Source organism: Oncorhynchus clarkii, chromosome 13 (genome assembly GCF_045791955.1).
Source record: "Oncorhynchus clarkii lewisi isolate Uvic-CL-2024 chromosome 13, UVic_Ocla_1.0, whole genome shotgun sequence".
Taxonomy (NCBI): domain Eukaryota; kingdom Metazoa; phylum Chordata; class Actinopteri; order Salmoniformes; family Salmonidae; genus Oncorhynchus; species Oncorhynchus clarkii.
The window spans coordinates 11091311-11114880 of record NC_092159.1 but is presented as its reverse complement, the minus strand read 5'-3'; the positions used below and the strand labels follow the sequence as shown (position 1 = coordinate 11114880).

Here is a 23570-nt window from a genome sequence, read left to right as displayed (position 1 = left end):
TTGATATTTAAATAGATGTTCGATTGCTCTGTTCTAGGGGCGCATCAGTTGCAGCCTTGAGAATCTGAATTTTTTCTCAGCAACTCCCTAGTCATTATCTGAACACTACAACAAAGTAGTTCAACTGTACCCTACAACATGTCATGCCATACAAATAAACAATAGCTTCCACAATGGATCGGGTAAGTCTATATGCCTGCTGTGTTGTACAAAAGGTCTAGGCCTACTTTTCATCATCTTGGATCCTCCACATTCATGTGTTGGGTTTAAACGGCTGGACAAAAAAACACGACGGAAAAACTTGTTGGGATTTTTTTCTTCAACAAAGTAGCCTACTACTACTATATCATGTTTAGGAATCTGTGACTGACCTAATTATCTCTCCTTCCTCTCAAAGTGTTCACAATCCTTCGCTGATTTCAAACACATTATCCATTATTTGACCAGATACTCAAGTGGCCGCTCAAACAAAGAAAATAAATGTCTTTAAAAATGGAAGGAAATCGGAAAAAGGCAAGATCAGGTGGGACCATTATAGCCAACGAGAGGGCAGACATGCGTGTTGCCACAGAGTCTAACTTCTATTTAGCATTTAAATTTATGTAGGATTAGGCATAACGCTAGAAGTGTTGTTAAGGTTAGGGTTAAAATCACATGTTAATAAGGACAATGGTAGAAATGGGCGTGGTTTATGGCTTTGTTTGCGGTAACTAGTGACAAGTCACTACTACCATATAAAGTGTCCTATTTTTATCAATACACTCTTAACAACCTAATCGTTACGAATTTTATATTCGATCAAATAAAACAGAAGACAGATTTTGGGCCCAGTTATCCCTCTCGCTTCACCTCTTCATCGCTGTTTGAAAGGAAATGACTGGTATGAGATATATGGTGGAAACTAGCCCATTCCTCCATCAGTCAATGCTCTTCGATGAGTGGGAAGTAGTGAACGATTCAGCATTTGAGGAAAAATGAGATATCCTAGGGATGCACCCAAAATCAGAGGTTTGGAATAAATTAATAAAATATTTGGTTTAATGTTAATCAATGTAGAATACTTATTGTGGCCAACAGGACAAAGCTAGCCCGTCCCCCTTCATCCCTCTGGAGTCCCCAGGTCAAATGTCTCCCTGTACATTACTGCTGGGTCTGGTCGACTGCAGAAAAACACCGGGGCAGAGCGGAACTGAGAGAGGAGAAGAGGAACATGGAGATGTGATTTCATTACGTAAGAACCATGGTGTGTGGATTAGACTACAGTCTGCTTCAGTAACAAATTATTGATTTAAGCATATATTGATTAAAATATCTGGTCGATTTTAAGAAGTGTAACTTGGTAAAAAAAAGAACAACGTTTTATTTCACATAATTTTAACATTCTGTCATAAAGAGCAAGTGCTCAACTAAATAAAAAACAAGTTTCTCATCTCAAGAGGTTACATAGAAATAAATACTATAGTAAGTGCCAAATAAAGTAACCGGGTTCACTTAACAGGGGACGACTGAAAACAACAAAACCACCAGATTACATGGCTAAAATAGTCCTTTAAATCAGCCATGAATCTGCTTGTGACGGGGGGAATGGATCTAGTATTGTGCAACAGGAAGTAGTAATTGAATGCAGTCTTCACATAAAAAGTTATTGTTAAAACATCTCTCATGTCTGTGTCTGGATAGAAGGGTTGAGATGCTCAGTTTCCCACCACAAAACAGCAGTAAATTGATAAAGAGTAGAACCAGCTCACCTGCTTTTACTCTGTGATTTGACTATTAGATGTTCAATGTTTCTTATGCAAAAAAAAATAATATATTTATCTATAATTCTCCCCCAATTTTTTCTTAAAGAATAGTTTAACCATATTAAAAAGAGAGTTCAGTTCATGTAACAGGGTTGACCTTAAAATGAGGGACAGACGTAAATTAATCACTAATCACATGAAATAAATCATGTTCAGGAATGACTGTCAAAGTAACCAAATAACTAGGGCTTTACATGCACACTAATCATTTCCTATTAAACGGATTATGTCATTAGTCATGTAAACATCTTACTCTGCTGATCTTAATTGGTGAAAGGTCATAACCGAAGTAAGGATACGCCTTTAAAAACCTGGTTTTCTGAGTATTCTTTAGACTGATTAGGACATGTAAACACTTAAATCAGAGTTATAGAGGTGTATTTAATCTGTGTATGTGCTAACACAAGCAGCGCCAGCTAACATATTTTGCTCGAACTGAAAGTATGCAGCTTTATTTATCTGAACTCAATCAAATATGCTTAAAATAACATGTTCGCTGTTGTAGAAAGTTTATTTTGATCGCCTATTTTTTGCATTTATCAAAGTCACGTCAGGTAGCCTGATTTCAGACGTGTCCATATAAACAGGTTTATGAGAGAAATTGTTCTACTTTCCAAGCTTGTCAATGTTTAAATCAAACTCCTATACTAATTGACTTCACAATAGTCATATTATTCTGCGCTTGTAACCGTACTCAATGATGGTAAACCTACGAGTAATTATTGTATTAGGTGGGTTAAAATCTTTCTAGAAGTTTTGACGGAGGGACCTGTCAAAACGCTGAATTGTGTCACTTTAGCAAGTCTTTATTCATATAAAAAATCTAATTAATCAAATACTCCACCCATGTGCTTCTACACCTGCATTGCTTGCTGTTTGGGGTTTTAGGCTGGGTTTCTGTACAGCACTTTGAGAAATCAGCTGATATACGAAGGGCTATATAAATACATTTGATTTGATGTGTTCTGTAATAAATGGCACTTTATTTCATATAACAGAGATTTAAAATGGAATATTGGTGCACAATTATTACTGGAAAAATATCAGAAGGACGCAAAAGGCATTCATTTAATGGAAATACCGATCTGTTTATGGACCCATATTTGCAGAACTTAATTATTTAATGTCTTTTTTTCACAGGGGACATCCCTAATCGTTGCTCTCTCAGTGGGAGGGGCTTATCATCTGGGGCACCTCGACAACATCATGATGCTGACGAGAAAGAGCAGAGTCTCTCCAGATCAGAAGACCTCAAGAAACACCAGCAGAGATGTATAGGGAAGAAACCTCACCACTGCTGCTTTGACTGTGGGAAGAGTTTTGCTAAACAGAAGGAATTGATCATTCATGAGCGGATTCACACCGGTGAGAAACTGTACCACTGCTCTCAGTGTGGGAAGAGTTTAGCTGATTCTAAAACCTTAAATTCTCATCAGAAAATTCATACAGGTGAGATTCCGTACCCCTGCTTTGATTGTGGGAAATACCTCAATCAATCAGGAGCCCAGACAACACACAAACACGTATACTCAAGAGAGAAACCTTATCGCTGTGATCAGTGTGGGAAGAGCTTTAATAAATCAGGACACCTGACTATACACAAACGCATACACACAGGAGAGAAGCCTTATAGCTGTGATCAGTGTGGGAAGGGCTTCAGTCGATCAGGAGACCTGACTAGACACCAACGCATACACACAGGAGAGAAGCCTTATCGCTGTGATCAGTGTGGGAAGAGCTTCAATAATTCAGGACAACTGACTACACACCAACGCATACACACAGGAGAGAAGCCTTATAGCTGTGATCAGTGTGGGAAGAGCTTCATTCGATCAGGAGACCTGACTACACACAAACGCCTACACACAGGAGAGAAGCCTTACAGCTGTGATCAGTGTGGGAAGAGCTTCAATCAGTCAGGACACCTGACTTTACACCAACGCATACACACAGGAGAGAAGCCTTATAGCTGTGATCAGTGTGGGAAGAGCTTTGCTCGAGATTTCACTCTGACTACACACCAGCGAACACACAGAGGAGATAAGCCTTATAGCTGTGATCAGTGTGGGAAGAGCTTTGCTCGAGATTCCACCCTGACGACACACCAACGCATACACACAGGAGAGAAGCCTTATAGCTGTGATCAGTGTGGGAAGAGCTTCAATCATTCAGGATCCCTGATTATACACCAACGCATACACACAGGAGAGAAGCCTTATAGCTGTGATCAGTGTGGGAAAAGCTTCAATCATTCAGGATCCCTGACTGAACACCAACGCATACACACAGGAGAGAAGCCTTATAGCTGTGATCAGTGTGGGAAAAGCTTCAATCATTCAGGATCGCTGACTACACACAAACGCATACACACTGGAGAGAAGCCTTATAGCTGTCATCAGTGTGGGAAGAGCTTCAATCAATCCGGAGACCTGACTACACACCAACGCCTACACACAGGAGAGAAGCCATATAGCTGTGATCAGTGTGGGAAGAGCTTCAATCAGTCAGGACACCTGACCACACACCAACGCATGCACACAGGAGAGAAGCCTTATAGCTGTGATCAGTGTGGGAAGAGCTTCATTCAATCAGTAGAGCTGACTAGACACCAGCGAATACACACTGGAGATAAATCTTACTCCTGTCTTTGTGGAAAGTGGTTTGCTCATTCAGGGTCACTGATAAAACACCAGGAGTTACAAACATGTCGTCTTTCATCTCCCTTCTCTCTGGCACCGGTTCCAGATCCCTAAATACAGTTTCAATAGAAAACATCTTGTGAAGAGTCATCCATCTCCCATTCGCTAACAGTTTACTAAGTCTGATTACCATGGTAACCTGTGTAGCATGATATGCAGCTCTGGATCCATATTTCTCAAGCGTCTTGAAGTAGGAGTCCTGTGTGTGTCGTGGGGTGTTCAGAGCTGTATCTATTTCATTAACTCCTACTATCCATTAAAAAATGTAGAATAATGTTTAAAAAATGGTAGGTGCATATTCATGTGTGATGGAAATGTTGTCTGAAGAGAGAGCCTTGAATTGTACATCGTGTCTCATACAAACATTGGTTCCTGTAGGTGATGGGTAGAGATATGAGGGGGACAAGGTCATGACCCCCTCAGACCTTTTGGCAGAATGTCCAGAATATGTTCTATAAGTTAAGATAGGAGACGGTCATGACCCCCTCAGACCCTTTGGCAGAATGTCCAGAATATGTTCTATAAGTTAAGATAGGAGACGGTCATGACCCCCTCAGACCCTTTGGCAGAATGCCCAGAATATGTTCTATAAGTTAAGATAGGAGACGGTTCCAGTCACATGCAGGATCCAAACGTTAATGATGAACAATGTAAATCATGCAAATATAACTTGTCTGTGTTAGCAGTGTATAAGAGAACTAACGGGACTGCCCCGAAAGAGCTCCTGACCGACGTGTACTATGGTGCATTAAGTTTGTTGGAATCTCTCCAGCTTGCTGATAATAAAGAATGATTAATTTCAGTTTGACTTTGAGGCTTTGGCTGGTAATTTCCATGACACGTATTCAATACAAAAACAAATTATGTGAAGGAGATGTGTCGCGCTGCATGAGGCACTGACTGATACTGAGGCACTGACTGGCACTGATACTGACTACCTTTTTTTAAGGGATCTATGACCAACAGATCTGTAATCCCAGTCATGTGAAATCCATAGATTAGGGTCTAATTCATTTAGAACAGTTTACTGATTTGTTTATATGAACTGTAACTCAGTAAAATCTAACAAATTGTTGCATGTTGTGTTTCTATTGTTCAGTGTAATAATTATAGAAGAAACTAATTTAATAAATGAATGGGCCTCCTACTGTTTTAGGTGTTTTGGGTCAGAACTCTTTCAATGTGACTTACACCCATCTGAGTATCTGTGCCCTGGAACAACTTACTGTCACAGATAATATATAATATCTACAGGTAATATATAATATATACAGGTAATATATAATATCTACAGGTAATATATAATATATACAGGTAATATATATCTACAGGTAATATATAATATATATAGGTAATATATAATATCTACAGGTAATATATAATATCTACTGGTAATACCTACAGGTAATATATAATATCAAATTATAATAATTCATTAGAATCATTCAGAGCTGCAGGTGAAGGTGTCTTCCTCCACAGAGGAAAATAAGAGAACACTGACCTGTAGCACCACCTGTCTTCTGACAATGTCTCACCAACCCAAATACCAAAATAACTACCTAGACCCAGTCAGCAGTAAGGATACAGACAGATACTCCTGTGCTGTAAACGGCCATGAGGATCTCCTCTCACTGTCACGATGTGGCCTTTTGGGTGTAGATTGTGGCTCCCCCCTTCTCTCTCTCTCCCACGTCAGGTTTTACAACTGTCATAAATACCTGGTAGAAACTCCCATGCAGTATTGAGGGAGAGAGTCTACCAGAGCAAAGAGCTTCTTTTTAATCCCCAAAATGGGAGAGCTAAACCATTTCTATTTTTGAGAATGTGGGAATTGCCCGTGGACATTTAAAGAACAATCCTGTCGAAGTAGTTTGACACACAACTATATCTCTTAATGTGTACATTTCCCAGCTGTCAGGTTTACATATATATATATTGAGAAACGTATGTGATTAAACATGAAACTATTTGTGAAAAGATGTAATGTGATGTTAACCTTCTAAATGAGTGGTTTTCATATAAAGATTCCAAGAACACAGGATGAGATGTTACTATCCTTTGTGCAAGCACTTCCAAGAGTTAATGAACAGTGAGCCTGGTGAAATTTGGGGAGCGCATCGTCAGTAGTGTACCTTTGGTTCCTAGGGTGTTTCGGCCTTTTACACTATACACCCTCCCCAAAGGCGGCCAGCGACAGGGTGATCAATCCTACGCTTTCGTCCCATTCCCAATTAGTCATAGGAGTTGCCTTGTTGTTGATAGCCAACATCCCACGGGACTATGCATGGCAGGGGCGTCCTCCTCCCTTAGTCAAGCATTGTTGACCGCATACCTCCTGGCCCTCTCACTTCGGGGCCCAGCTGGGGTCTTTCCTCTTCATCCAGAGCCACTGACTGCCGCCTTCTGCCGCCTCCGATACAGCTTTGATTGCCGAACGCTGGTTCTGGCCCTTAATTCCCAGGTCTCTAAGCAGTCTGGTTGTAGATGTTGCCACAAAACCTCTGCAGCCCACCTCCACTGGTCGGACTTCTGTGTTCCAGCCATGATGCCGTGCTTCGGCAGCTAGATCGGCATAGCGCAGATGTTTTCGCTCATAAGCCTCATCTACTGAGTCCTCCCAGGGTACTGTGAGCTCAATGATGAAGACCTTCTTGAGCGAACGGGACCAGAGCACCATGTCAGGTCTTAGGGTGGTGGTTGCGATCTCCGGAGGAAACACAAGTTGCCGGCCAATGTCAGCTAGCATTTTCCAGTCGCGGGCCAAGCGCAGCTGGTCTAGCTCTAATGGTGTAGGGCCGCTCTTCTGAGGTTTAGCCCCTTCGCGGACAAAGTTCGTCCGTAAGGGGTGTGATGCTGCTGGGGGTGGTAGGGAGTTGGTGGCAGCTCGCTTGTCCTCCAGGGCGGACGCAAGGTTTTTAAGGACTTTGTTGTGACGCCAAGTGTAGCGTCCTTGGGTGAGGCTTGTTTTATACCCTGTGAGAATGTGCCTGAGGTTGGCTGGCATGGAACAGAGGGCACAGTCCGGATCTTCACCATACCATTGGTGAATATTAACTGGTGTTGGAAGGACGTCATATGTTGCTCTGATGGAAAAGCTCAACCGCCTCGCTTCCATGGCCCACAGATCCTTCCAGCTGATCTTTCTCTTCTCCACACTGTCCCATCGAGTCCACTGTCCCTGTTTGGAAAGAGAGACTGCCTTGGCCCACCTTGCAGCCTCTTCCTGATGGCGTACTTCCTGCACTACCATCTTCCGCCGCTCTGGTGCAGTGGCCTTACTCCAAGCAGCAAGGCTAGTTAGCCCAAGGCTTCCTCTCCCTTGCTGAACATGACCCACAATGTCAGCATGTCTGAGGGCTGCTGTTGCCTCCTGGACTGCTTTTCCTGGCTTCCATTTGCGCCCAGTTGCCAAGGTCGGCGCGTTGTTGCTCACCACTGGGTCTCGAGATTAATTCAGTGTCATCTGGAGCCTGGTTTTTGCACACTTGAATTCCTCTGTTAGACTGGTGAGGGGCAGCTTGAGGACACCATCTCCATAGAGGCCTATGGTGGTAAGGCATCGTGGAACTCCGAGCCACTTCTTTAAGTAGCCTGTGACTCCTCTTTCCATCTTCTCCACTGTTGAGATTGGAACCTCATACACTGCTAAGGGCCACAACACCCGGGGTAGGATACCAAACTGCAGACACCAGGCCTTTAACTTTCCAGGTAGCTGGGTGTTGTCGATGGACTGTAGGCTACTACTGATGTCTTTGCGCAGCTGTTGCACCTGGTCTTTGTCCTTCAGGCTTGCATCATACCACCTTCCTTGGCTTTTTACCGGCTGCTCAGACACTGTTGGGATTTGGTCATCTCCGATGAAGAATTTCAGGTCAGAGAGTACTCCCTTCACAATCGAGATGCTGCGTGACTTGGATGGTTTAATCTTCATACGGGCCCAGCTGATGTTCTCCTTGAGTTTTCTGAGCAGTCTCCTGGTGCATGGGACAGTGGTGGTCAATGTTGTAATGTCGTCCATGTAGGCTCTGAGTGGAGGGAGGCGGAAACCAGAGTCGACTCGCTGTCCACCAGCAACCCATTTTGAGGATCTGATGATAACCTCCATTGCCATTATGAATGCCAACGGAGAAATGGTACATCCCGCCATTATACCTACATTCAGCCACTGCCATGAGGTGGTGAACTCTGAGGTGGTGAAGCAGAACTGCAGATCCTGGAAGTACGACTTCACCAGGGTTGTGATGGTGTCCGGTATGTGGAAAAATCTGAAGGCAACCCACAGGAGTTCATGGGGCACAGAGCCAAATGCATTGGCGAGGTCGAGGAAGACTACATGGAGGTCCCTTTTCTCCACCTTGGCCATTTGGATCTAGTGCCAGATCATGCTGGAATGTTCCAAGCAGCCAGAGAACCCTGATATTCCTGCCTTCTGTACAGATGTATCGACGTACGCATTCCTTTGCAGGTACTCAGCCATCCTCTGGGCAATGACCCTAAAGAAGATTTGGGCGGAATTGGCTGATGTTCACTGCATCCTTCTCCTTAGGGATCAGGACCCCGCCTGCCCTACTTTGGGTATTATCTTCTTTTGCCAAGCTGTTCTCATAAGCCTCCAGAGGAACCTCAGGACGTCTGGTGCGTTCTTATACACTTTGTACGGGACTCCATTTGGCCCCGGGGCTGATGCTGTTCTTGCCCGTCAAACTGTGTTTTCTACCTCTTTCCATGTCGGAGGGCTGGTCTCAATATGATGTTCTGGGGGTTCAATGGGTGGGATATCTGATGGGATGGCCAGATGTTTATGTCGCTTTGAGTCAAAGTTTGTTGTTCTCAGGTGGTCCTCTAGGTCTTTCTTTGTTGTTTTTAGAGCTCCACTTTTTTCCTTCGTGAAGAGACTTTTAAGGAACTTGAAGGGATCTTTATAGAATCGAGTTCTTTCTTCCTTCTGTGTTTCTGTAGGTTCTCTGCTCTACGGAGGGATGCCAACCGGGTTTTAATGTCAGCCTGAAGTGCCTCTATGCCCTCCTTTTCCACTTCCGAGGCCTTCTTCCACTGTTTCTTAAGCTGTCGCCTTTCTTGAACGAGGCGCTTGATTTCTTGTTGCCTCCTGGATCAAGGTAAGATCAGTATTCACTGTTTCCCACAACTTCTTGTCACTGGCGCCAGGCCACTTCACATACGGTCTGTGCCCTGGTAGTCTCCTCTTGACTGCAGGTCTGGGAGGCTGGATGATTACAGTTGAAGTCGGAAGTTTACATACACCTTAGACAAATACATTTAAACTCAGTTTTTCACAATTCATGACATTTAATTCTAGTAAAAATTCCCTGTCTTAGGTCAGTTAGGATCACCACTTTATTTTAAGAATGTGAAATGTCAGAATAATAGTAGAGTGAATGATTTATTTCAGCTTTTCTTTCATCACATCCCAGTGGGTCAGAAGTTTATGTACACTCAATTAGTATTTGGTAGCATTGCCTTTACATTTTTTAATTTGGGTCAAACCTTTTCAGTAGCCTTCCACAAGCTTCCCACAATAAGTTGGGTGAATTTTGGCCCACTCCTCCTGACAGACCTGGTGTAACTGAGTCAGGTTTGTAGGCCTCCTTGCTCGCACACACTTTTTCAGTTCTGCCCACAAATGTTCTATAGGATTGAGGTCAGGACTTTGTGATGGCCACTCTAATACCTTGACTTTGTTGTCCGTAAGCCATTTTGCCACAAAAAAAAAAAATCACCTTTATTTAACCAGGTAGGCTAGTTGAGAACAAGTTCTCATTTGCAACTGCGACCTGGCCAAGATAAAGCGCAATTCAACACATACAACAACACAGAGTTACACATGGAATAAACAAAACATACAGTCAATAATACAGTAGAACAAAATAAAACAAAAAGTCTATATACAGTGAGTGCAAATGAGGTAAGTTAAGGAAATAAATAGGCCATGGTGGCGAAGTAATTACAATATAGCAATTAAACACTGGAATGGTAGATCGGCAGAAGATGAATGTGCAGGTAGAGATACTGGGGTGCAAAGGAGCTAAATAAATAAATAAATACCAGTATGGGGATGAGGTAGGTAGATGGGCTGTTTACAGATGGGCTATGTACAGGTGCAGTGATCTGTAAGCTGCTCTGACAGCTGGTGCTTAAAGCTAGTGAGGGAGATGTGAGTCTCCAGCTTCAGAGATTTTTGCAATTCGTTCCAGTCATAGGCAGCAGAGAACTGGGAGGAAAGACAACCAAAGGAGAAATTGGCTTTGGGGTGACCAGTGAGATATACCTGCTGGAGCGTGTGCTGCGAGTGGGTGCTGCTATGGTGACCAGTGAGCTGAGATAAGGCGGGGCTTTACCTAGCAGAGACTTGTAGATAACCTGTAGCCAGTGGGTTTGGCGACGAGTATGAAGCGAGGGCCAGCCAACGAGAGCATACAGGTCGCAATGGTGGGTAGTGTATGGGGCTTTGGTGACAAAACGGATGGCATTGTGATAGACTGCATCCAGTTTGATGAGTACAGTGTTGGAGGCAATTTTATAGATGACATCATCGAGGTCGAGGATCGGTAGGATGTTCAGTTTTACGAGGGTATGTTTGGCAGCATGAGTGAAGGATGCTTTGTTGCGATATAGAAAGCCGATTCTAGATTTAATTTTGGATTGGAGATGCTTAATATGAGTCTGGAAGGAGAGTTTACAGTCTAACCAGACACCCAGGTATTTGTAGTTGCCCACGTATTCTAAGTCAGAGCCGTCCAGAGTAGTGATGCTGGACGGGCGAGCAGGTGCGGGCAGTGATCGATTGAATAGCATGCATTTAGTTTTACTTGCGTTTAAGAGCAGTTGGAGGCCACGGAAGGAGAGTTGTATGGCATTGAAGCTCGTCTGGAGGTTAGTTAACACAGTGTCCAAGGAGGGCCCAGAAGTATACAGAATGGTGTCGTCTGCGTAGAGGTGGATCAGAGAATCACCAGCAGCAAGAGCAACATCATTGATGTATACAGAAAAGAGAGTCGGCCCGAGAATTTAACCCTGTGTCACACCCATAGAGACTGTCAGAGGTTCGTATGGAAGTATGCTTGGGGTCATTGTCATTTTAGAAGACCCATTTGCAACCAAGCTTTAACTTCCTGACTGATGTCCTGAGATGTTGCTTCAATATATCCACATAATTTTCTTTCCTCAAGATGCCATCCATTTTGTGAAGTGCACCAGTCCCTCTTGCAGCAAAGCACCCCCACAACATGATGCTGCCACCCCCATGCTTCATGGTTGGGATGGTGTTCTTCGGCTTGCAAGCCTCCCCCTTTTTCCTCCAAACATAACGATGGTCATTATGGCCAAACAGTTCTATTTTTGTTTCATCAGACCAGAGGACATTTCTCCAAAAAGTACGATATTTGTCCCCATGTGCAGTTGCAAACCGTAGTCTGGCTTCTTTAATGCGGTTTTGGAGCAGTGGCTTCTTCCTTGCTGAGCGGCCTTTCAGGTTATGTCGATATAGGACTCGTTGTACTGTGGATATAGATACTTTTGGACCTGTTTCCTCCAGAATCTTCACAAGGTCCTTTGCTGTTGTTCTGGGATTGATTTGCACTTTTCGCACCAAAGTATGTTCATCTCTAGGAGACATAACGCGTCTCCTTCCTGAGCGGTATGACGGCTGCGTGGTCCAATGGTGTTTATACTTGCGTACTATTGTTTGTACAGATGAATGTGGTACATTCAGGCATTTGGAAATTACTCTCAAGGATGAACCAGACTTGTGGAGGGCTACAATGTATTTTTCTGAGGTCTTGGCTGATTTATTTTGATTTCCCATGATGTCAAGCAAAGAGGCACTGAGTTTGATGGTAGGCCTTGGTCCACAGGTACACCTTCAATTGACTTAAATTATGTCAATTAGCCTATCAGAAGCTTCTAAAGCCATGACATAATTTTATGGAATTTTCCAAGCTGTTTAAAGGCACAGTCAACTTAGTGTATGTAAACTTCTGACCCACTGGAATTGTGAAACAGTAAGTTATAAGTAAATAATCTGTCTGTAAACAATTGTTGGAAAAATTACTTGTCATGCACAAAGTAGATTTGTGGAGTGGTTTAAAAATGTGTTTTAATCACTCCAACCTAAGTGTATGTAAACTTCTGACTTCAACAGTATATTACCTGTGACAGTCAGAGTTGTTCCAGGGAAGCTGTACCCCCATTTCTGAATTCTGTGTTTTAAATCTGAACTTGTACTCGGCTGAATCTCTCTCAGGTCTGTGATTCTCAGGGTGCAGTCTTTCTCTTTAGTCCCAAGGTACTCAGCACGAACGTGCATACTCCGGCACCGAGGTCAGGATTTTAGGCACCTCATTACATTTCTCTTGTTTAAAACCTCCAAGCACACGGACCCCGCTAGCAGGATCAAATTCGACGACATCCGGTGAAGTTGCATAGCGCCAAATTCAAAATATAAAATCGTAATATTAAAAATTCATGAAAATACAAGTGTCTTACATGGTTCAAAAGCTTAGAATCTGGGTAATCGAACTGCATGGCATTCGATTGTCTGAGGACAGCGCCTCACATTAGCATATTTTCCATATTTCCCAAACCATCACAGGCATCACAAAATAACAAATAAAGATAAAATGAATCACTTACTTTTGAAGATCCTCTGTTTGCAATCCCAAGGGTCCCAGCTACACAATGAATGGTGGTTTTGTTCGATAAAGTCCTTCTTTATATCCTAGAAACGCTGTTTTAGTTGGCTCCATTGAATTCAATAATCCACTCCTTCAACATACATACAAAGGATTCCAAAAGGTTACCAGCAAAGTTCATCCAAATAAGTCAAACAATGTTTTTTATTAATCCTCAGAATGTCTAACATCTAAAAAAAACACAATAATATTTCAGACTGAGATTACTATGTCCAATAGGAAAGTAAAAGAACGAAGAACGCTCTTCTGCTGACAATGCAGTTTTTAAAGAAATGTCCTGATGTTTGCAGAGATCATATTTGCATTGGCGCTCACCTTGGAAAGACTACAAATACTTCTTAATTTAACAAAAAAAACAAGCCAGCCTTGTATAAAGACTGTTGACATCTAGTGACATTTAGTGGAAGCCATTGGAACTGCAACCTGGGAGGCAGAAATTATATCTTCCATTAGTTTCTTCAATTGTTATTGCACTCAACAAAATATTAACGCAACATGCAACAATTTGTACAATTTTACTGAGTTAAAGTTCATATAAAGAAATCAGTCAATTTAAATTAATGAATTAGGCCCTAATCTATAGATTTCACATGACTGGGAATACAGATCTGTTGGTCACAGATACCTTTAAAAAAAAGGTAGTCAGTATCTGGTGTGACCACCATTTGCCTCATGCAGTGCGACATCTCCTTCACATAAGACAATAGATTTAATGTATGCTTGTATTGAAGATATGTGTTCTGAAAATTACTAACTGGGACTCAGTGAAACTTAAATGAATAATGATTTATTATCAGCCAGCTGGAGAGGTTCCAACAAACTTAAAGCACCAGAGTTCACATCGGTCTGGAGCTCTTTCAGGGTAGTCTTTAGTTCTCTAAAATACTGCTTACACAGACAAGTTATATTTGCATGATTTACATTATTCATAATTAATTCATCATTAACGTTTGGTTCCTGCATGTGACTGAAACTGCATGTGACTGGAACCGTCTCCGATCTTAACATATAGAACATGTTCTGGGCCTTCTGCCAAAAGGTCTGAGGGGGTCATGACCGTCTCCCCTCATATCTCTACCTACAGGAACCAATGATTGTATGAGGAAAGATGTACAATTCAAGACTCTGTCTTCAGACAACATTTCCCTCACACATTAATATGAACCTACCATTGTTGAAACATTATCCTACATTATTTAATGGATAACAGGAGTTAATGAAATAACATACAGCTCTGAAAACCTCACCACACACAGGACTCCTACTCAGACGCTTGATACATATAGATCCAGAGCTGCATATTAGCAACACAGGTTACCATGGTAATCAGACTTAGAGAATGGGAGATAATAACTCTTTACAAGATGTTTTCTATTTAAACTTTATTTAGGGATCTGGAACCGGTGCCTGAGAGGAGGGAGATAAAAGAAAACATGTTTGTGCTGCATTGTGTTTTTTTAGTGACCCTGAATGAGCAAAGCTCTTTCCACATAGACAGGAATAAGGTTTCTCTCCAGTGTGTATTCGCTGGTGTGTAGTCAGGGTGAAATCTAGAGCAAAACTCTTCCCACACTGATCACAGCTATAAGGCTTCTCTCCGGTGTGTATGCGTTGGTGTTTAGTCAAGTTTCCTGATTGATTGAAGCTCTTCCCACAATGCTCACAGCTATAAGGTTTCTCTCCTGTGTGTATGCGTTGGTGTCTAGTCAGTTCTAATGATTGATTGAAGCTCTTCCCACACTGATCACAGCTATAAGGCTTTTCTCCTGTGTGTACTCGTTGGTGTGCAATCAGATTGGAATCTCGAACAAAACTCTTCCCACACTGATCACAGCTATAAGGCTTCTCTCCTGTGTGTATGCGTTGGTGTATAGTCAGGGGTCCTGATCGATTGAAGCTCTTCCCACACTGATCACAGCTATAAGGCTTCTCTCCTGTGTGTATGCGTTGGTGTGTAATCAGGTCTCCTGATCGACTGAAGCTCTTCCCACACTGATCACAGCTATAAGGTTTCTCTCCTGTGTGTATGCGTTGGTGTGCAGTCAAGTTTCCTGAATAATTGAAGCTCTTCCCACACTGATCACAGCTATAAGGCTTCTCTCCTGTGTGTATGCGTTGGTGTGTGGTCAGCGCTCCTGAATGATTGAAACTCTTCCCACACTGATCACAGCTATAAGGCTTCTCTCCTGTGTGTATGCGTTGGTGTATAATCAGGGATCCTGAATGATTGAAGCTCTTCCCACACTGATCACAGCTATAAGGCTTCTCCCCTGTGTGTATTCGCTGGTGTGTAGTTAGGTGTCCTGACGTATAGAAATTCTTCCCACACTGATCACAGCTATAAGGCTTCTCCCCTGTGTGTATTCGCTGGTGTGTAGTCAGGTGTCCTGAGGTCCAGAAATTCTTCCCACACTGATCACAGCTATAAGGCTTCACTCCTCTGTGTATACGTTGGTGTGTAGTCAGGGAGAAATCTTGAGCAAAACTCTTCCCACACTGATCACAACTATAAGGCTTCTCTCCTGTGTGTATGCGTTGGTGTCTAGTCATGGCGCCTGAATTACTGAAGCTTTTCCCACATTGATCACAGCTATAAGGCTTCTCTCCTGTGTGTATGTGTTGGTGTGTGGTCAGATGTACTAATTGATTGAAGCTCTTCCCACACTGATCACAGCTATAAGGCTTCTCTCCTGTGTGTATGCGTTGATGTCTAGTCAGGGCTCCTGATTTATTGAAGCTCTTCCCACATTGATCACAGCGATAAGGTTTCTCTGCTTTGTGTATGAGCTGGTGTGTAGTCAGGTCTCCTGACTGATTGAAGCATTTCCTACAACCAAAGCAGGGGTAAGGCCTCTCCCCTGTATGAATTCTCTGATGAGATTTTAAGGTTTTAGATGCAGCAAAACTCTTCCCGAACTGAGAGCAGTGGTACGGTTTCTCTCCGGTGTGAATCCGTTTGTGAATGATCAAATCCTTCTGTTTAGCAAAACTCTTCCCACAGTCAGAGCAGCTGTGGTGAGGTTTCTTCCCTATACCTCTATGCTGGTGTTTCTTGAGGTGTTCTGATCTGGAGAGACTCTTCTTTTTCTTGTCGGCATTATGATGTTGAGGCTCCCCAGATGATAAGCCCCTCCCACTGAGAGAGCAACGATTAGGGATGTCCCCTGTGAAACAAAGACATTGAATAGTTAGGTTTTTCAAATATGGGTCCATAAACATATGGGGCGTTACATGAAATTAATGCTTTTCGCGTTCCTTAGATATTTTCCAGTAATAATTGTGCACCAATATTCAATTTTAAATCTCTGTTATATGAAATAAAGTGCAGAACACATACAGAACACATGGACAATTCAATTAATATGATTTTTAATATGAATAAACAGTTGCTAAAGTGACATTTCTGCATTTTTCATTTACGTCTGTCCCTCATGTTAAGGTCTACCCTGTTACATGAACTGAACTCTTTTTTTAATATGGTTAAACTATTCTTTAAGAAAATAGGTTTTCAAAAGAAACATTGAACATCTAATAGTCAAATCACAGAGTAAAAGCAGGTGAGCTGGTTCTACCCTTTATCAATTTACTGCTGTTTTGTGGTGGGAAACTGAGCATCTCAACCCCTCTATCCAGACACAGACATGATAGAGATGTTTTAACAAAAACTTTTTATGTTAAGACTGCATTCAATTACTACTTCCTGTTGCACAATACTAGATCCATTCCCCCTGTCACAAGCAGATTCATGGCTGATTTAAAGGACCGTTTTACCCATGTAATCTGGTGGTTCTGTTGTTTTCAGAAGTCCCCTGTTACGGTCAACCCGGTTACTTTATTTGGCACATTGGCTCTGACTATAGTATTTATATTTCATTAAACCTCTTGTGATGGCAAAATGTATTTTATTAAGTTGAACACGTGCTCTTTATAACATGACAATGTTAAAATGATGTGAAATCAAACTATTTGTTTTACCAAGTTACACTTCTTAAAATTGGGTGGAACGACCAGATATTTTCATCAATATATAACTCATCAATTAATTGTTACAGAAGCAGACTGTAGTCTCATCCACACACCATGGTTCTTACTTAATGAAATCACATCTCCATGTTCCTCTTCTCCTCTCTCAGTTCCACTCTGCCCCGGTGTTTTCCTGCAGTCGACCAGACCCAGCAGTAAAGTACAGGGAGGCGATTGACCTGGGGACTCCTGGAAGGTGGAGGGGGACGGGCTAGATTTGTCCTGTTGACCGCAAGAAGTTTTCAACATAGATTAATATTAAACCAAATATTTGATTGGGTGCATACTTCGAATATCTCCTTTTTCCTTTAATGTTCAATTGTTCACTACAACCCACAAATCTATGAGCATTAGATTGGTGGAGGAATGGGCTAGTTTCCACCATATATCTCATACCAGTCATTTCCCTTCAAACAGCGAGGAAGAGGTGAAGCGAGAGGGATAACTGGGCCCAAAATCTGGCTTCTGCCTTATTTGATCAAATATACATTTCATAAAGATTAGGTAGTTAGGAGTGTATTGGTAAAAGTAGGACACGTTTCAGGGAAGTCAGGAACCAATATATGTAACGGATGTGAAATAGCTAGCTAGTTAGCGGTGGTGCGCACTAAATAGCGTTTCAATCGGTGACGTCACTGGCTCTGAGACCTTGAAGTAGTAGTTCCCCTTGGTCTGCAAGGGCCGCGGCTTTTGTGGAGCGATAGGTAACGATGCTTCGTGGGAGGACGGTCTAAAGTTATACTGTTACATATACACAGTCAGTTAGGAAAGCAAAGGCTAGCTTTTTCAAACAGAAATTTGCATCCTGCAGCACAAACTCCAAAACGTTTTGGGACACTGTAAAGTCCATGGAGAGTAAGAGCACCTCCTCTCAGCTGCCCACTGCACTGAGGCTAGGAAACACTGTCACCACCGATAAATCCAAGAAGCATTTCTCTACGGCTGGCCACGCTTTCCACCTTGCTACCCCAACCCCGGCCAACAGCTCCGCACCCCCTGCAGCTACTGATCGCTGCAGCTGTACACAGCCAATCTGTAAATAGCCCATCCAACCAAATACCTACCTCATCCCCATATTGTTTTTTTTTCTGCTCTTTTGCACACCAGTATTTAATCCAGTATTTCTACTTGCACATCCTCAACTGCACATCTATCACTCCAGTGTTAATTGCTAAATTGAAATTACTTTGCCACCTTGGCCTATTTATTGCCTTACCTCCTTACTTCATCTGCACACACTGTATACAGATTTTCTATTGTGTTATTTACTGTACTTTGTTTATCCCACGTGTAACTCTGTGTTGTTTTTGTCGCACTGCTTTGCTTTATCTTATCCAGGTCGCAGTTGTAAATGACAACTTGTTCTCAACTGGCCTACCTGGTTAAATAAAAAAATAATATGGTAGTAGTGCCTGGACGTTACTAGTTACCACAAACAAAGCCATAAACCACGCACATTTCTAAAATGTATCTTATTAAAATGTGATTTTAACCCTAACAACACTTCTGACTTTATGCCTAACCTTAAATAAATGAAAATGAAATATAGACGTCTGTGGCTGTGGAAACACGCATGCTGCCCTCTATTATGTTCCCACCTGATCTTGCCTCTTTACCGATTGCCTTCCATTTAAGAAAACATTTATTTTCTTTGTTAGAACGGACACTTGAGTATCTGGTCAAATAATGGACAATGTGTTCGAAATCAGCGAATGAATGTGAACACTTTGGGAGGAAGGAGAGATAATTAGTTCATAGTCACAGATTCCTAAACATGATATAGTAGTAGGCTTCTTTGACGAAGAAAAAAATCCCAACAAGTCGTACAGTGATGTTTTTTTTGTTGTTGAGCCGTTTAAACCGAGCACAGGAAGTGGAGGATCAAAGACGATGAAAAAACTAGGCCTAGACATTTTGTACAACACAGCACTTATACTGTTAAAGCCAGACTTACCCGATCCATTGTGGAAGCTATTATTTCTTTGTATGGAATGAAATATTGTTGTCTACAGTACAGTTAGACTACTTTGTTGTAGTGTAGAGATAATGACTAGGGAGTTGCGGAGAGAAAATTCGATTCTCAAGGCTGCAACTGATGCGCCCCTAGACCAGAGCAATCAAACATGTATTTTCATTTCAAAACGGAATTAAGTTCAAACAAATAAACGTCTCATGAAGCCTAATATTTCTTCAGAAAGTTCCTGGATAACATTTTACGTGATCTATAAAAGTCGAGTAAAGTCAAGAAAACGTTCAACACCCCCTCTCGCTAAGAATCCTGTAGTTTGTTATCGTCTACCCTTGCCTGGCAGTAACTTGGAATACATGGGCAAAGAGGGAGCATCTGAATAGGCCTTTAAAAAAAAAGTTTTATTAACAACAAATCAATACAGGAAGTACATATGGGAAGACAAGTTTATATAAATAATATACAAAGGACAATTGGGCTGGGGGCGGGGCTAGGGGGTACAATATCACATTACACAAGGACCTTAAGGGACATACATACACTTATTATTCTAACAGCTTTTTTGTTAGTAGAGTATTTAATTGTCTTAAAGTACAGTTCAATTTATTTTTGTAAGGTAATAAAACGTGGTGTTTTGTTTGTAAATTTACATTTGTGAATATGAAATTTGGCCAAAAGAATAATGAAATGAATTACATAAAATGGTTTCAGGTTATTTCTATCGTAGGTAAAGAATCCAAACAGTACATCTCTCCACAATAGCGTAAAATCTTCATAAAAGTGTTCAATTATAAACCTACTGATGTCTTGCCACAGTTTCTTACATGAATACAATGCCAAAAAATGATGCAACACTGTTTCTGGGTGGTCATTACAAAAGGAGCAATTTGAGTTGATGTTTTCCTTAAACTTCTTCATATAGTGGTTAGCAGGATAATATTTATTAATAATTTAAAAGGAAACTTACTTAATTTTGTTAACAGGTGTGTGTTGCAACATCCAAACTTTTTTCCAACAGATTTTATCAATAAATCCATTCCAATAAGGCATGACATAATGTATGCTGCTATCCTGCTGAAACAAGGTTCGTATCGCTCTGTTGTTGAATGGACCAAAAAAGAAACAAATCTTTCCTGCTGATGAGTCAACAGGGTTAATAGAAGGTAGGCTCTGAGGGTCAGGTCTTGACACGTTCCTGAATAACAATGCAACACCTGAGGGAATGGCATATAAACCAATTGCAAAATCTTTAGGTGTTACAGGGACCTTGTAAAGTGATAAGAATTCCTTATCTGAATAGGCCTCTCGTGAGGGAGTGTCTGAGAATGACTTCTTCTGGTCTTTCGCTGCTGTTATAATGGCAGCTGCTGTACACTACCAGCACAGACAGGACAAAGAGCTGTTTTTGCAAGTCTTTGCAATGGGTGCATCAAACCTAATTCACATGTAATGCTCTGGTCAAAAATAAACGTAAGTCTGGTGGTGGAAAAAGTACCCAATTGTCATACTTGAGTAAAGTAAAGATACCATAATAGAAAATGACTCAAGTAAAAGTTAGTCACCCAGTAAAATTCTACTTGAGTAAAAGTCTAAAAGTAATTGGTTTCTAATATACTTATGTATCAAAATAAATGTAATTGGTCAAATAAACTCAAGTATTAAAAGTAAAAGTATGAATAATTCAAATGTCCTTATACTTAGCAAATCAGACGGCACAATTTTATTGTTTTTAAACATTTACGGATAGGCAGGGGCGCACTCCAACCCTCAGACTTAATTTAGAAACAACACATTTGTGTTTACTGAGTCTGCCAGATTAGAGGAAGTAGGGATGACCAGGGATGTTCTCTTGATAAGTGTGTGAATTGAACCATTTTCTGTACAGCTAAGCATTCAAAATGTAATGAGTACTTTTGCGTGTCAGGGAAAATGTATTTTCTTTAGGAATGTAGTGAAGTAAAAGTAAAAGTTGTAAATATATAAATACTAAAGTAAAGTACAGATTCCCCCAAAAACTTTAAAGTATTTTTACTTAAGTACTTTCACCCCTGCGTAAGTCTTTCTTCTAAACTAAACTACAGTCAAATATACTGTATTTATAACTAACACCCTTCTGTCTATGTATATAACTTGTATACAATCAAATAAATAACAATAAACATAATGTTTTTATAGCTACAATAAAGCTAATGTTAGCTAGCTAATGACAAGCGCATCTCTGCTGCCTGAATGCTTTCACGTTTCTCTCATCTGGGTTTCTTGCTGGTAGCGATCACATGGACAAGCAGTAGCCTACTGCAGTAGTAAGACTACACAAATTACCAACATTTTATTTTTACTCTGCACAAATCATTGAGAACAGCCAGCCCTCGAATGCTAGCTAACGAACGTTAGTCTTAATGTTACAATCAACTGTCTGTATGCTGACTACAAGTTTAACGGACGTTAGTTGATTGAATTGCTGCAAAGAAACCACTACTAAAGGACACCAATAATAAGAAGAGACTCACTTGTGCCAAGAAACACAAGCAATAGACATTAGACAGGTGGAAATCTGTCCTTTGGTCTGATGAGTCCACATTTGAGATCGTTCCAACCGCCGTGTCTTTGTGAGACACAGAGTTGGTGAATGGATGATCGTTCCATGTGTGGTTCCCAACATGAAGCATGGAGGAGGAGAAGGTGTGGGGGTGCTTTGCTGGTGACACTGTTGGTAATTTTTTCGAATTAGGTACACTTAACCAGCATGGCTACCACAGAATTCTGCAGCGATATGCCAACCCAGCAGGTTTGCGCTTAGTGGGACTATCATTTGTTTTTCAACAGGACAATAACCCAAAACCACCTCCAGGCTGTATCAGGACTTTTTGACCAATAACAAGAGTGATGGAGTGCTGCATCCAAATGAAGTGATGTCGCCGGAGGGGATGCCGTCTTACTGGCTCTTAACCAACCATGCTATTTTATTTGTTTTTTCTCGTTGTTCCTAACTTGTTTTGTACATAATGTTGCTGCTACCGTCTCTTATGACCGAAAAGAGCTTCTGGACATCAGAACTGCTATTACTCACCTCAGATTAGACAGAGTTTTTTTTTCAATGAGCTGGACGGGAGGGATATACTGCCCGACCAGGCCCAGATTCCCGTCATTCGCTGGAGAAGGAAACTGAGATTTTGCGGAAAAAGATCAGGGTGCCTTGTGAGGATCAGGCGACAGGTGGCTAATCTGTCTTTGCCTTCCGTCCTGCTAGCTAACGTTCAATCGCTGGAAAATAAATGGGACGAACTGAAAGAACATATATCCTACCAATGGGACATTAAAAACTTTAACATCTTATGTTTCACAGAGTCGTGGCTGAACGACAACATTAAGAACATACAGCTGGAGGGTTATACACTCTTTCGGCAGGATAGAACTGCAGCCTCTGGTAAGACACTATGCATATTTGTAAACAACAGCTGGTGCATGATATCTAAGGAAGTCTTGAGGTTTTGCGAGCAAAGTAGCAAGTCATTAAAGAGCAGCAGTAAAATTGCAATAGCGAGACTATATACAGGGGTGTACTGATACAGAATCAATTTGCGGGGGCACCGGTTAGTTGAGGTTGTTGTTAGGTGGAGCAGCACAGGGGAACCCAAGAGCAGACTCAGACTAGGAAACTGGATAAATAAACCAAAATATTTATTGCCAAACATGGAGAAAGTGCAGGCCAGAGGAAGCTCAGGTGGTTGTAGGAAACCAGATGTGGAGGCTGAGGTTGGAGTGAGACAGGGTAAACAGGTCTGGAGGGAAATCCAAGGGAGTGATAGTGAGCTGAATCCAGAACAGGGTAGCAGGGTGGTGAGATGTGGAACAGGAGATAGGTATCAGAGTCAGAGCGGCAAAACTGCAGTGAGAGGATAAACAGCGTCAGGCAGGGAAACAGGCACAGCAGGGTAACAGGATCTTGAATAATCATAAATAGCTAGAAACATAAACTGACTGAGCAGAGATTACGATCTGGCAGAGTGGAAGTGGCAGGACTGAGTATTTGTAGAGGTCTTGATTATGGAACGGGTTGCAGCTGGTTGGGATCTGCTCTGATTCCAGCACAGCTGTCTCCAACCACACAACCACACAGAGAGGGAGAGGGAGAGAGAGAGAGTGTACTGGGGGAGTGGCTGCAGGTCAAGAACACACCGGATGAACACAAGAGGGCGTAGCAGGAGCAGATGTGACAGTTGTATGTACATGTAGTTATTAGGCAGGATGGTCGTCGATAAGCCGAGGAGGTGGAGGAGCTGCTACAGGAGGGGACAGAGGACTGGAGCAGACTGGTTTAATTAAGGACACATGGGAGGTGGGGTGGATTTTGAGAGAGTCTGGGAGT

At 41.9% G+C, this 23570-nt stretch overlaps 1 protein-coding gene and 1 pseudogene across 1 annotated transcript; one reads left to right on the top strand and one right to left on the bottom strand.

The window, feature by feature from the left end:
- Window positions 1-108: 108 nt before the first annotated feature.
- Window positions 109-4526, top strand: LOC139424386 (zinc finger protein 271-like; annotated as a pseudogene).
- Window positions 4527-13974: 9448 nt separating this feature from the next.
- On the bottom strand, window positions 13975-19530 carry LOC139424379 (zinc finger protein 271-like). The gene is made up of 3 exons (XM_071176142.1): window positions 19187-19530; window positions 17301-17454; window positions 13975-16373 (listed from the first exon to the last, which is right to left on the bottom strand). Exons 1-3 carry the CDS (start codon window positions 19193-19195, stop codon window positions 14596-14598), a joined length of 1941 nt encoding a protein of 646 aa, XP_071032243.1. The 5' UTR covers window positions 19196-19530; the 3' UTR covers window positions 13975-14595.
- Between the last annotated feature and the right edge of the window lie 4040 nt (window positions 19531-23570).

Coding starts and splice junctions, on each gene's coding strand:
- LOC139424379 (XM_071176142.1), bottom strand. Junction 16,374..17,300: donor TGGAGATGTGATTTCATTAA/GTAAGAACCATG, acceptor TTTGTTTCACAG/GGGACATCCCTAATCGTTGC.